This window comes from Pagrus major, chromosome 12, assembly GCF_040436345.1.
Source record: "Pagrus major chromosome 12, Pma_NU_1.0".
NCBI lineage: Eukaryota > Metazoa > Chordata > Actinopteri > Spariformes > Sparidae > Pagrus > Pagrus major.
This window is the reverse complement of record NC_133226.1, coordinates 28,174,345-28,186,828: the sequence shown is the minus strand read 5'-3', so window position 1 is coordinate 28,186,828 and position 12,484 is coordinate 28,174,345. Positions and strand designations below refer to the sequence as shown.

Below are 12,484 nucleotides of genomic sequence, written 5' to 3'. Positions count from 1 at the left end.
AAACCATGTCTGTTTGTTCCTGTAACGTTTATGCACTGAGGAGGTCACACAGATACTGGTATCAAACATTGTTATGTTCAAAACTGTTGAAGTCTGATTTTTCAAAGGACTTTCTAAATAAAAAGGGAGATTAGATTTATCTACTGCTTTTATTAAATGATGAAAAAGCAGTCGTGTGCAGTAACATAGAAAATTGAGGTTTTCATCCACTGAGCTGCATCGTGAATCACTTGAGCTGGAATTACAGGTTGTAATATAATCATGTTAAAGAAAAGGTGACGTTCATGTAGTCACACAGCACAGAGAAACATAACTCACTACAGTCTCTGCACAGGAAGTTTCTTGTATCTGAGGCTGTTTCTGTGAAATCACGTGACCACAGAGCACCCGCCCTTCATGCTGGTATAAAGACTGCTGTCTGCTCTCGCTGCTTCCTCAGCTTCCTTTTCCATCAGACAGCTTTGTGAAGCCTACAGCAGGTAAGAACAATTCAATAAGGTTAAACAAGTTTAGGTAGAAACAATTAAATACTTGTAAATGTGCAGGATTTTAGACAACTCAAACGCTTCAAATGAAACAGAGTCACTCGACATAACTTATATTAACATATGAACAAATAACCACTGATGGCAGAAAAGTTTTAAAAGTGAAGAAAAAGTCTGTTGAGTGAATGTTTTTATGTGAAGAGGAGACAAATTTAGATTCTCTCTCTTTTGGATTTAAAGTTCTTCACACATGAAGAAGACCTCGGCTCTCACATGTAGTTTTATAGCAGAACTAGATACCGGATGCAAAGACGGCGCCTTTTCAGTCCCATGAGAAGTGCTCGCCGAGAGGAAACCGCCAAAACATGCCCTCATGTACACGACACACGGGTGGACCAACTTTAGTCAAAACCAATTAAGTTTTAATGGATCTGAACTGAACCTCCTGATTGATACATTTTGTGTGTTTGTTGTCCATAAAACTGTTAATATCCCAAATACATAAATAGATGCCTAAATAAATAAATAAAAACATCATTAAAATGCTAAATTAATATTAAGACTAAATGCAGGCATTAACTAATTTACAAAATGTGACAGAAATTGATCCTTAAGTTTTAATTTGCTTCTGTATTTATTCACCTTTGTATTAACTTCTCTGTTTATATGGTGATGAAGGTTCTGTCACGATACAGCACTAAGAATTCCCTGTTTTTTATACTTTCACAATTTTATTTATTATTTATTAATTTTAAATGCATTTATTTGTTTTCCATGAACTTGATTTCTGGAATTCCTTTTTACTTTTCTTTATGCATTTCTGCTTCATTATCAAGTCCATGTAAATGAGGGTGCTGCCAGTCAAAGCCAATCACAGCACAGTAGTCCAGGACTATGAGGACAAATATAACGGCAGCACCAGCGACAGCCTCAGTGTCGCAGCTACTCTGATCTGGATCAGAACACAAAATGGTGAACTGACTGTAGAGAGCTGAAGTCACGGCCCTTCAGTTTCCCTCATGGGAGCTGATTTCACAAAGACTTTGTGTGGTAGTGAATGAAGAGAGACACGTCATTTATTGATCCTGTTTGTTCCTTTAAAAGATATTTTTAAGTCAAGAAAGTCTCAGTTTGTCATAAATAAAGTAAAGTATCATCTGTCATCAGCTCATTTACATAATGAAGCAGGGTGATGGTTCAGTCTGGTGTCAGGAAAGAGCTTTTTAAACACTGTTGTAGATCTGATTGTTATTTTGTTGAATCGTGTCATTGTGTTAGTTTTCTTCATGACAGATGAATTAAATGTAGTTATGGTTTGATTTTGTTTCTTCAGACACCGAAACCTGTTTCCATCGTTCACCCTCACCGTGTGGTCTCTCTACCAGACGTCACCATGGCAACAGGGTGAGTAACACAACTAACCTTTAAAACTAGATTCAAACAGCTGCAGTAACCCAACAGTAATGCAACCCAACACAACAGCTCAGCCACATGTCAGTCAGTTGTTGTTCAAACCTTCAGAGCTGTTAATTCACTGATGTGTTTGTTACTGAGGTCATAGTCAGTGTGTTTCTGTGCTGGACTCTGTGATACTGAACGGTGTTTCTAATATTCTGTTTAATAACTGGAGGCAGCGATGCATCAGAAACTCTCTGACTCTGACAGCGGCCGTCACAACTGATCATAACTGTAAATGTAGAATTAATGTCTGAGCTGCTTTATTGGAGTCTGTGAGATTTTAAATGTGTATGAATAAAGTAATTAATGTTTGAGAGGATCCCACTGTGATTTATAGAGTTTTATATATTTTATATAGTCGTGTGTTGCAACTGCTGAATATCTAAAGAGATGAAGGTAGAGCACGCACACACACGCACGCACGCACGCACGCACGCACGCACGCACGCACACACACACACACACACACACACACACACACACACACACACACACACACACACACACACACACACACACACACACACACACACACACACACTAATGAGAAGGGTGTGTCTGCCTCTGTGAACACAGTCCTGCAATATCTGGCTCAATTGAGGTGGGCTTCAGTCTCAGGTCCGGCTCAGCAGCCATCCTGCTTCTGTAGTTTTTATGAGGGTGTTTTCATTTCATTTGTCATAGTATTTTGATAGTATTATACTTTTTAAAATTAATTAAAAAAAAAAAAAAATATTTCGCAGATTCCTCTGCTTACCGCTAGAGGGAGCCCGCGTACCACCAGTGGTACGCATACCATAGTTTGAGAAAGGCAGGTTTAATACATTCTGTAAATCACTTTGAATTACATGTGTTTGACTTCAGAGTGGTTTTAATACCTTCTCAAAATCAGAAGAGGTCCATTACAACACCAGAACACTTTAAATACACAGCTGGTACATTTTGTTCTGATCCAATCAGTAAATAAAAGTTTTATTTAGTTTTATTCTGATTCATTTGATTTAGCTTTTTCACAATTAATATAAAATAACATGTTGAGACGTAGAAGGAGGGGAGGCTGAAGTCTGTACATGAAATTAAATGTTTCAATGATCTCCTTCTTCTACAGGAAAACAAAAGGCTCAATGAAATACGAGGACATCATCTCCAAGAGTCTTCTTGTCCGTCCAGGATCTCCTGCTGTCTACCAGCTGAAACCAAAGACAGAGGAGATTAGATCTCTAAGAAGAATGACTCTTGGTGAAAAAGATCTGAACCAGACAAACAGAACCATCTTACTTGTGGGAGAAACAGGAACAGGAAAATCTACTCTGATCAACGCTCTGGTCAACTACACCATGGGAGTGAAGTGGGAGGACGAGGTCTGGTTTCAGATTGTAGAGGACGAGAAGAGAAACCAATCAGAGAGTCAGACATCAGATGTGATCGTGTACCAGATCTTTGGATTTGAAGGTAAAACTCTGCCCTACTCTCTGACCATCATCGATACTCCTGGATACGGAGCAACCAGCGGGATTGAACATGATGTCATCATCAGTCAAAGATTATTAGACTGGTTCCGCTCAGCAGATGGAGTTCATGAGATTAATGCAGTGGGTCTGGTGCTGAAAGCAACTGAGAATCGTCTGAGTGATCGACTGATGTACATCTTTGATTCAGTGGTGTCTCTGTTTGGAAAAGACATGGAGGAGAACATCGTTGCCCTCATCACACACTCAAGTGGTCTGACATATAAAAACGCTCTGACAGCTCTCGAGGCTGCAAACATGAAATGTGCCAAAGATGGAAAGAATCAGCCTGTTCACTTCCTGTTTGATAACTACCAGCAAGAAGACAGGACAGAGGACCCAGAAGAAGAAGCAAATGCATTTACAAAAACAATTAAAGGACTGAAGAAGTTCACAGACTTCCTGGAAAAAACTAGACCACAACAGATGAACACAACTGTGGAAGTTCTGAATTCACGAATCAGACTGACAGCCTGCATCCAAAACCTGAAAGAGAGGATTCACTGGACTGAACTAAAACAGACAGAAATCCAACAGACCCAGGAAGCTCTGAAGAAACATGAAGAAGAGATGAAGAATGATGAAAAGTTCACTGTAGAAGTTAATGAGGTCTACAAAGAGAAAGAAACTATCAGTGCTGGGAGGTGGGGGTTCGGGTGGTTTTATAAAGGAGCTACCTGCTGTACAGTCTGTGAGGAGAACTGTCACCATCCTGGATGCACAGTGGCCCCGAGTCCAAAGCACTGTGAGGTCATGAAAGATGGCCGCTGCACTTCATGTACTGGGAAGTGTCCTGTGTCAGATCATGTGAAAGGAGACAAGATCTATGTGACCAAGACAAGAAAAGTTGAAAAGACCCTAAAAGATGTGAAAGAGAAGTATGAAAAGAACAAAGCGAAACATGAGAACAAGTTGAGCCTTTTGGAAATTCTTGAGAAGGAAATGAAAGAACTTGAGAAAGAGAGAGATCAGTTGTTGGAGGAGTCCTTCCAGCTTGTTGTCAATCTGGAGAAGATCGCCCTGAAAGTTGATTCACTGTCCACTCATGTCCACTTGGACTTCCTGATTGAGAAGATGGAGAAAGGAGACACAGAGAAGATCCAGAAACTGGAAGAGATGAAACGTCGAATGGAGGGGGATACAAGATTTAGAGCAGCGCTGCGATACGGCTTTAATAAACTAACATCATTTACTAAAGCAGTTGCAGGAGCAATGAGGTGAGTGAAGACCATGACAGAGAGCAGACAGTGTAGAAAACAGCTTCACACTGTTGATACAAATGTTGAAACATCACAAAATGTTGTTGAGTGTGTTTCTATAAAGTGTTGATGTGATAACTACATCACAACATTGAAATGTGATCACCACAGCTAACAGCTCTGCATTAAATGGAGTGAGGACGCCCCCTGGTGTTTCATGTTGAATACAACAGCTCCCTCCTCTATATCACTCATTTAACACAAAGTCACATCCTGTTGGAGAAAAACACATTATTTGTGCTGGACATTGCTGTTATAATCATGTTTTTCTCCAATATAATCTCTCTTGCTCACATGTTTATGCTCTTGCTGGTATGAATAGATGTGTCTTATATATCCACCATGATATTATAATGTTGAAGTTGTTGTGAAACTAAATAGAAGTAAACTCATTATAAAGGAGTTCAGCCTGGAGGGGTTAAACCTCTTCCTGTGTGTTGTGACAGTGTAAGTAACAGCAGGATGTATGTGTGGAGGAGGTCAAGGTGCAGCTGGTGGATGTTTGACACTTTGTGACATTTGGATGAGAGAAGAACAAAGTGTCTTTAGACGAGAACATGTAACGACCAAGTAGAGAAAGGTCAATAACAGCTTGAGTGAAATCATTTGCATCCTGTTGTTGGCTGCAGTTAATGTGTGTTATCTCAAAGTGCTGTAAGAACTGAGGAGAGACGGCCTCTCCTCACTCATATCTCTGTGATGCTGATGGAGGCTCTGGTTTGTAATAAGATAATAAAGATGAACTGAGAATCTGAATATTGATCCATCTGTACTATAAGAAGTGATTATTTCTTTCTCACAACATTGTCTTTGGTTTCTTTGTGTGAACTGAATGTTTTGAAGGTTTATCTAATGTGTTTTTATGTGATTTATTCTGATGTGACTCTGATGTTGACACAAGTCTCAGTAACACATCACTGACATACTTATGCTCATACAAAGCAGTTAAACATGATGTTTGTCATGTTCATCACTGTACAGAGGACTCTGAGTCCTGAGTGTTTTTGAAGAGTCATGTGATCTACTGTACTTTGATTTGATTGGTTCTCTGGTTCCTTCATGTGTCTTCATGCTTGTAAAATCTGTCAGATGACACAGTCCACGTGGAAACATGTTGATCCATGTTTTTAGTGATTGTAATATATTGTGTTATTCCACATGAAGTCATGTCCTGACTGATGCAGTGTTCAGTGAATCATTAATAAAATCTGTGCTCGATGAAATCAGTTTGTTCAGAGTGTCTTCACTGGATCATCAGCAGATTTTTGACTCTGGTGAATCTTCTGCTGAACTTTCTTCAGTAAACGTCTGTTTGTCTTTGTTACTGAAACACTTTGAGTCTGACACAGATTCACACAGCAGCGTTATAACTGAGGTTTCATTAGAGATGCTTTCTGTAGTGACCACTAGAGGGAGCCAAAACTGCATTACTGAAGGGATTCTGCTGTGTGGACTGACGAGACTCTACTGAACTAAACTAGTCCACTTTTTACTGAAAAACACACAAACCTGGCAACACAGCAGAGACAGGTTAACAGTGGTTAACATAACAACATTTGACCTTTTAAACATGTTGGTTCATACACAAGGGGGTAAGTTTGGTGTCACATCAATAAATCATAAAAAACATTTTTTTTGCTTTTTGTAATAATGTTTGTAAACAACAAAAAAAAACTGGACAGTATAAATTGCTGAATTATAAGAAAGAAAACAGAGACCTGATACTGATAAATATTTTTGATATGTATTTTTTTTGTAAAAAATGTTTGACAGAAAACTATATTTCCAGTGTCAACAATGAACCTTTAAACTCATTAAATACAGTTTTATTTCTATATTTACTGAACAGCTCCTTCTGTCACTGCATTATACATTATACAATTTCCACTGAGCACTTTCAACTTGAATCGATAGCAGCAATAGCAAATGGGTCAAAGTGGCAGTTAATAACCTAAAAGATTTTGGTTAATCAAATGGGTTACACATTTGATTGATAAATCAATTCTCACCACACTGCAACTATTTGTAATTACAAACCAACGTCCACACCTGTAGTAGACTAGTGGAGTTAAATGTACGTTAGTAGTAAGCACTTTTGTAGATGTAGTAAGACTTTTGGCTAAAGAATTCAAGATGTGAATCTTAAATTTCACAACTGGCCAAATTAAGCTGAAATTAAAATTGCACAATTATGAATGATTGCCAACAGTACATTGCCTCGCACGGGGCACCATGTGTAGTGCTTCATGCAACATTAATTGGGAATTTGGATGAAATTTGGCTATCAATGATAATTAATGATTGATAATCATTCGCAAACAGTGAACAAACAAGCAGATTGAACATGTGCATTACACCAACCAGAGTTAAATAGTCCTGTGCTTAGCCGTGCTATGCTATGCTATGCTGTGTGCCATCTACTTCAACGTTACATTTCTTTGAAGAAAAGGTGCTGGTGGTTCCTTGGCTGATGAGCCAAGCAGGAGAAGGTTGTAACTTATGAAAGTGATGTGTGACTGTAAATTATATTGAAAATGATCTTAACTCACACAGAGACTATATAATGTCTCTGCAGAGTCCATTTACCTCTGAGTGTTTGGCTTATGAAGCAACCTGACACACCAAACTCAAGTCATTTTTTCACTGATTGAGATGCAGAACCACATCACACACAATCAGTCACACGTTCTCCTCATTAAGATCCAAACAGCTGATTACCTTCATCAATACACACTTTTAATGAAGAAGCACACAGAGAACATTTCTAATAACAAGGACATTCTACTGCACTGATGTTTCTATAGGAAATATACGTACGTACTGCTCCGACAGCGACGCTTCAGTCTGAACGATCTGAGGATGTCACATAGAATCAGTCACAGACACACACTATACTGCATAATGTGTGCTTTTACTGCATAACGTACTTTCACTGCATGAAGCTGACTGTACTACTGTGTTTTAACTACTGACACTTTTACTGCTTAAAGCTGATTCTACTTGTGTACTTTTACTGTTGATACTTTAACTACAGGAAGGTGATAATACTGTGACACCTCCTGTCCTCAAGGTGGCAGTGTAGTACCAGATATATCAGTGTTCACTCACTCACACACACACACACACACACACACACACACACACACACACACACACACACACACACACACACACACAGGATAAACCTGAAGTTAATGTATTTCTGTCACATTTTCCACATATTTCCCCTCAAACACAGATGCACGGTTGCAGAGGTGGAAAATATCCAAGTAGATTTACTCAAATACTGAGCTTAACTACAGTTTAGAAAAGGTATGAGGTACTAGAGTTGGTGCGTGCTCATGCCAAGATACCTGCTGGGTAATTTATTAAAGAAAAGAGGCTCTGCAGGACGCTGTTTGCCAGAGAGAGAAGATAGAGAGCAAAGACGAGTTTGAAGATGAAAGTCAGCCGTTTCTCTACATGTGAATAACACACACACACACACACACACACACGAGAGAAAATAAAAGGGCGAGAGGATGAGGAGAAAACAAAGACATGATGAAAGAGGAAGGAAAGCGAGCGTTTAGAGGAGAGTGTGGAATAAGAAAGAGGACGGGTGTTATTAAAACCACGCGGTGTGGGAGAGTAAACAGGAGAGGGAGATGGAGGTGAATGAGGTTCAGGAAAGAAAACGACACAAAACACAAAATCATAAACAGGTATGGTGAGGAGGGGGAGGAGGGGGAGGAGGTTGGAGAGCGACGGGGCCACAGGTGGCTCCTCTCGACTCCATCAGGCGCAGGAGATTGTGGTCCACAGGGAGAGGAGGAGGATCGATGGGTGGAGGACAGATCGAGACGGAGCAAACAAGAGGAAATTATCTGCTTCAAACATGTCCTCCTCTGTCCTCTGCTCGTCCATCAACTTCAACATGTAGTCCTCCTCCGACTGTCTCAGCTGCAGTCTGACTTTTACCTTTAGCTCGTCTTCCCTCCACATCACACAACAAACAACCGAGATGTTGAGACTTTACACTCTTTTAGATTGTTCACGCTCCTTTAGGTTCAGTTTTCAAATGGGTGTTATTTACTGTGCTCTAATTGCCACAAACCTAAATTGAAAATGTCCTCATGTCTCGTCATAAATATTCTGTTTTGTTGCCACAAAAATGGCTGGAACATGTCCTCACATCTTGTCCTAAATATTTGGATTTAATGCCACAAACTCAGCTGAAAAAGGTCTGATGTCTCGTCAAAAATATCCAGTTTTGTTGCCACAAAAATGACAAAAAAATGTCCTTAAGCCTTGTAAATATTTGGTTATATTGTCGAAACTTGTCTGAAAAATGTCCTTACGTCTCATCAAAAATATTTGGCTTCGATGCCACAAACTCGTCTGGAAATGCTCAGACTTTTCATCAAACATCGAGTGGATTCACGCGTACAAATGTTGAAACACAGTCTCACACAGTGGTCTCTGGTTTGGCAGCCTTTCCAGCTCATATAAATGAAATGTGAATGTGATATAACACAACAACAATCAATACGGCAGCTTTAAACCTTCTGTTGATTCTCTCTCTTTAGCAGGAACAAACCTCTATTTTTACTGGATATTCTGCTTTTGTGTTCTTGATATTTCACATTTAGTTTTGTTATCTTTACATTGCACATTGGTTTTGTCGTCTTTCTCACAGTCTTGTGATGCTTGTCTCTTTACATTTCATCCTGTAGCGTCCATGTGACACATAAATATCCTCGTATCCTTTTTCAGGCTTTTCCTGACCGTAAGTCCTCCTGACATTTCTTTACCAGTCAGTCTGCACACATGAGCACTAACAACGCTGTCTGTACTGTGTGTGTGTGTTCACATCGTTATAAGACCACATGTGCTCCAACGAGCGCGGCAGAACATGTATGATAAGATGTAGGCAGGCAGTTCTGGAGAAATAAGGGCTACAGTGTGTGTGTGCGTGTGTGTGTGTGTGTGTGTGTGTGTGTGTGTGTGTGTGTGTGTGTGTGTGTGTAAAATGCAGGAAACATGCAGTATTGCTCCCATCATTCATTACTCTCACAGGAGCTGTAGCTGAGGAGAATAATGAACGTATGTGTGTGTGTGTGTGTGTGTGTGCAGTGTGTGTTCAGCATTAGTGTTGTAAGATGTAATTTTACTGTTTTTTAAATAATCTCTGATTCAAATTATTCTAACAGTTTCTGTTCACGAGCCTGTGGTTCTGGTCTACGGGACCAGAATCATAACTCAGCATTAATAACATGTATAACATAATAACATCTGTGTGTACTGGGTTGTAGGACGGAGACATTAAACATAAACAACATCATTTTTGTGCATTAACTCCTCATAAAGACAAAAACCACCTCGAGTGAACATAAAGACATTTTTGCAAAATTAGGTGAACTTTTTCTGAATGTTGCCGTTTCCTTTAAAAGTTTTAAATGTGATATTTTCTTAAAATAAAATAACAAAATAATAAAACTACACTGATGGATTCATTGGTTGTAGATGTTGGCGTGTTGTCTATTTGGCGAGCAGCCTTCTATTACAGTTTGAATATATGGACACAAATGAATGAACAGATTCACTCTGCTGATGATAATATCATTACATCGTTACCTCCAGCAGCAGTTGGTCTTCATGAATAAGTATAAAACACAGGACTGTGAACAGGCAGCCTTCAGTGTGTCCATCATGAGCTGGCACAGCTCTCAGCAGCATCCGTCCCAGATTCATCATGGCAGGAAGCTCAGCACTGATGGTAGAAAACACCAGACTCTGGTCCAGGAGGTCCTTTAGGAACCAGAACACCTCTGACACAGAATATTCTCAAATATTTAAATACTCTAAATTATTTCTATTACCAGCAAAGAGTCATGAATTCTGGACCAGGACACGTTTCCCTCCTGGCTGCGACAGAACTTTAGATCCTGGCACGACGTGATTGGCCACGAGCAGCCGCATCACTTCCTCCAGCCAGAGGAGAATTATTGTCCACCCGATATCAGCGTGCACGACTGGCTGCCACAACCGGGGTCCACAGGTGCTCTGGAAGAAGATACAAAAAAAAAACCAAACAGTAAAAACTAGTAAATACAAGGCGTTTCTCTCCTGTTGTGAGTAAAAACAAAAATCTACCAACAGAACAAACAATTGTCCCATTATCTCTATCTCAGCTCCGTGCATCTAGTCCAGTGTGATTGAAGCCCTGAGATCCCAAATTTGAAAAGACAGGACAGCTTAGAAAAAGGTGTAGACAGGAGGAATCCAGAAACACACAAACAAAGGGTTAAAAAGCTTCTTCAGGAGCCCATGTCGGATGGTTGAATAGCTCGAGAAGCCTCCTCCCTCCACACCTTTCAGACTTGAGCTGAAGGGGCGGCCATGTCTGTCACTTTACAAACAGACAATCTGACACTTGCAGTGATCGGTCAGCTGGAGGTGAGAAGGTGTCTGAACTCTTTTTGTATTCGTCACAATATTTCTGATGAAGACCGACATCGTGTCTCCTTCTCGTTGCTTTACACAAAGCGAAGTGAAACCGTTTGGAACGAGACTTTTGATTTCTGGAGTGGTAGAAGAACTTTTATGGACAGCGGTGCTTTGAGCTAAATGCTAACTAGCAGAGATTTACTGAAGCTATTTCTTCCTTCCTGATACCTGGATTTTGAGTATTTGCTGATACTGAGCAACAATCTGCAGCCCAGACGCCAGAATCAGATGCTGACAGTTGATGTTCCTGCAAACCACCGATATGTTGAAATTTGTCCGTGTCATGTCATGTTCATGGTACATTGAAGTTGATTGAGTTACACACCAGAGACCACTGCTCAAGACTGTGTTTCAACATTTGTAAACATGAAGCCACTGGATATTTTAACGAGACGTCGGGACATTTTCCAGCCGTGTTTGTAGTACGGAGAGCGTCTGCTAATTGGGAGGATGTTAGCAAGATGTCAGCCAACATCTTCCCACTGAGCAGACGCCCTCCATGCTACGTCTTCCCAACGTCACTTCTATTCATCCGGCCCACGTCTGCAAGATGTATTTGTGCTACCTGCTAACTTTAACTGCTATTAGCTAGTTAGCTCGGTTAGCCGTGTATCTAGTGGTCCAGACTGGGAGCTCTGACCACCTGGGGAGTGTTTGTGGTCGGTGGGGTCCATTCCGAATGTTCACTTTCATGTTTCGGGATGCCGGCCCTTAATTATTTTTGAAAAAAGGTCGTCACTCCGAACCTGAAACCCGAACCATAACCCAGTCGGAATGGCGGACCGTCGGAACGGGTGTCGCCCCCCGGGTCGGTGCTAGCTGGTTAGCATGCTAACGTCAGTAGATATCTCTGCAACACAGTACGTCATAATGTCCAAACTGTTTCTGTTCTGTTCGGATTTTTTTGGAATTCTTTCCACTAAACTTCTTACAAACGGCACCTTTAAAGAAACGAGCGATAACCTTTCTACCATGTTGTCTTTCATCATGACCTGATCAGCTGCAGCAGGTTCATGTAGCGAGAGCTCACACACCGACAGTGAAGCTTCCTGCTCCCCTCTGATGGCTGATGTAAGGTTTTGTCGTGGAGCTGTCAGAGCTTATCAAAATGTGACAGTCGTGGAGAAAAGGCAGAAATGTTTCAGGGCTATGAACACCGCCAGGAGCTCTAAGTAATTTGTTTTGGCGAAGCGGAGCCGTGATGGCCATTTGTCGTTCACCACCATTCTGCTCACAGCCCGGAGCTCATCAGACTGTTGTGACAACCTTCCTGTGCGACGTTGCT

The 12,484-nt window shown here is 40.6% G+C and overlaps 1 protein-coding gene across 1 annotated transcript; it reads left to right on the top strand.

Moving 5' to 3' along the window:
* The first annotated feature begins 355 nt into the window (after positions 1 to 355).
* On the top strand, positions 356 to 5,933 carry LOC141006125 (uncharacterized). The gene is made up of 3 exons (XM_073478247.1): positions 356 to 479; positions 1,819 to 1,889; positions 3,052 to 5,933. The coding sequence occupies exons 2-3, from the start codon at positions 1,879 to 1,881 to the stop codon at positions 4,670 to 4,672; spliced, it is 1,632 nt and encodes a 543-aa protein (XP_073334348.1). The 5' UTR covers positions 356 to 479; positions 1,819 to 1,878; the 3' UTR covers positions 4,673 to 5,933.
* Positions 5,934 to 12,484: the final 6,551 nt, after the last annotated feature.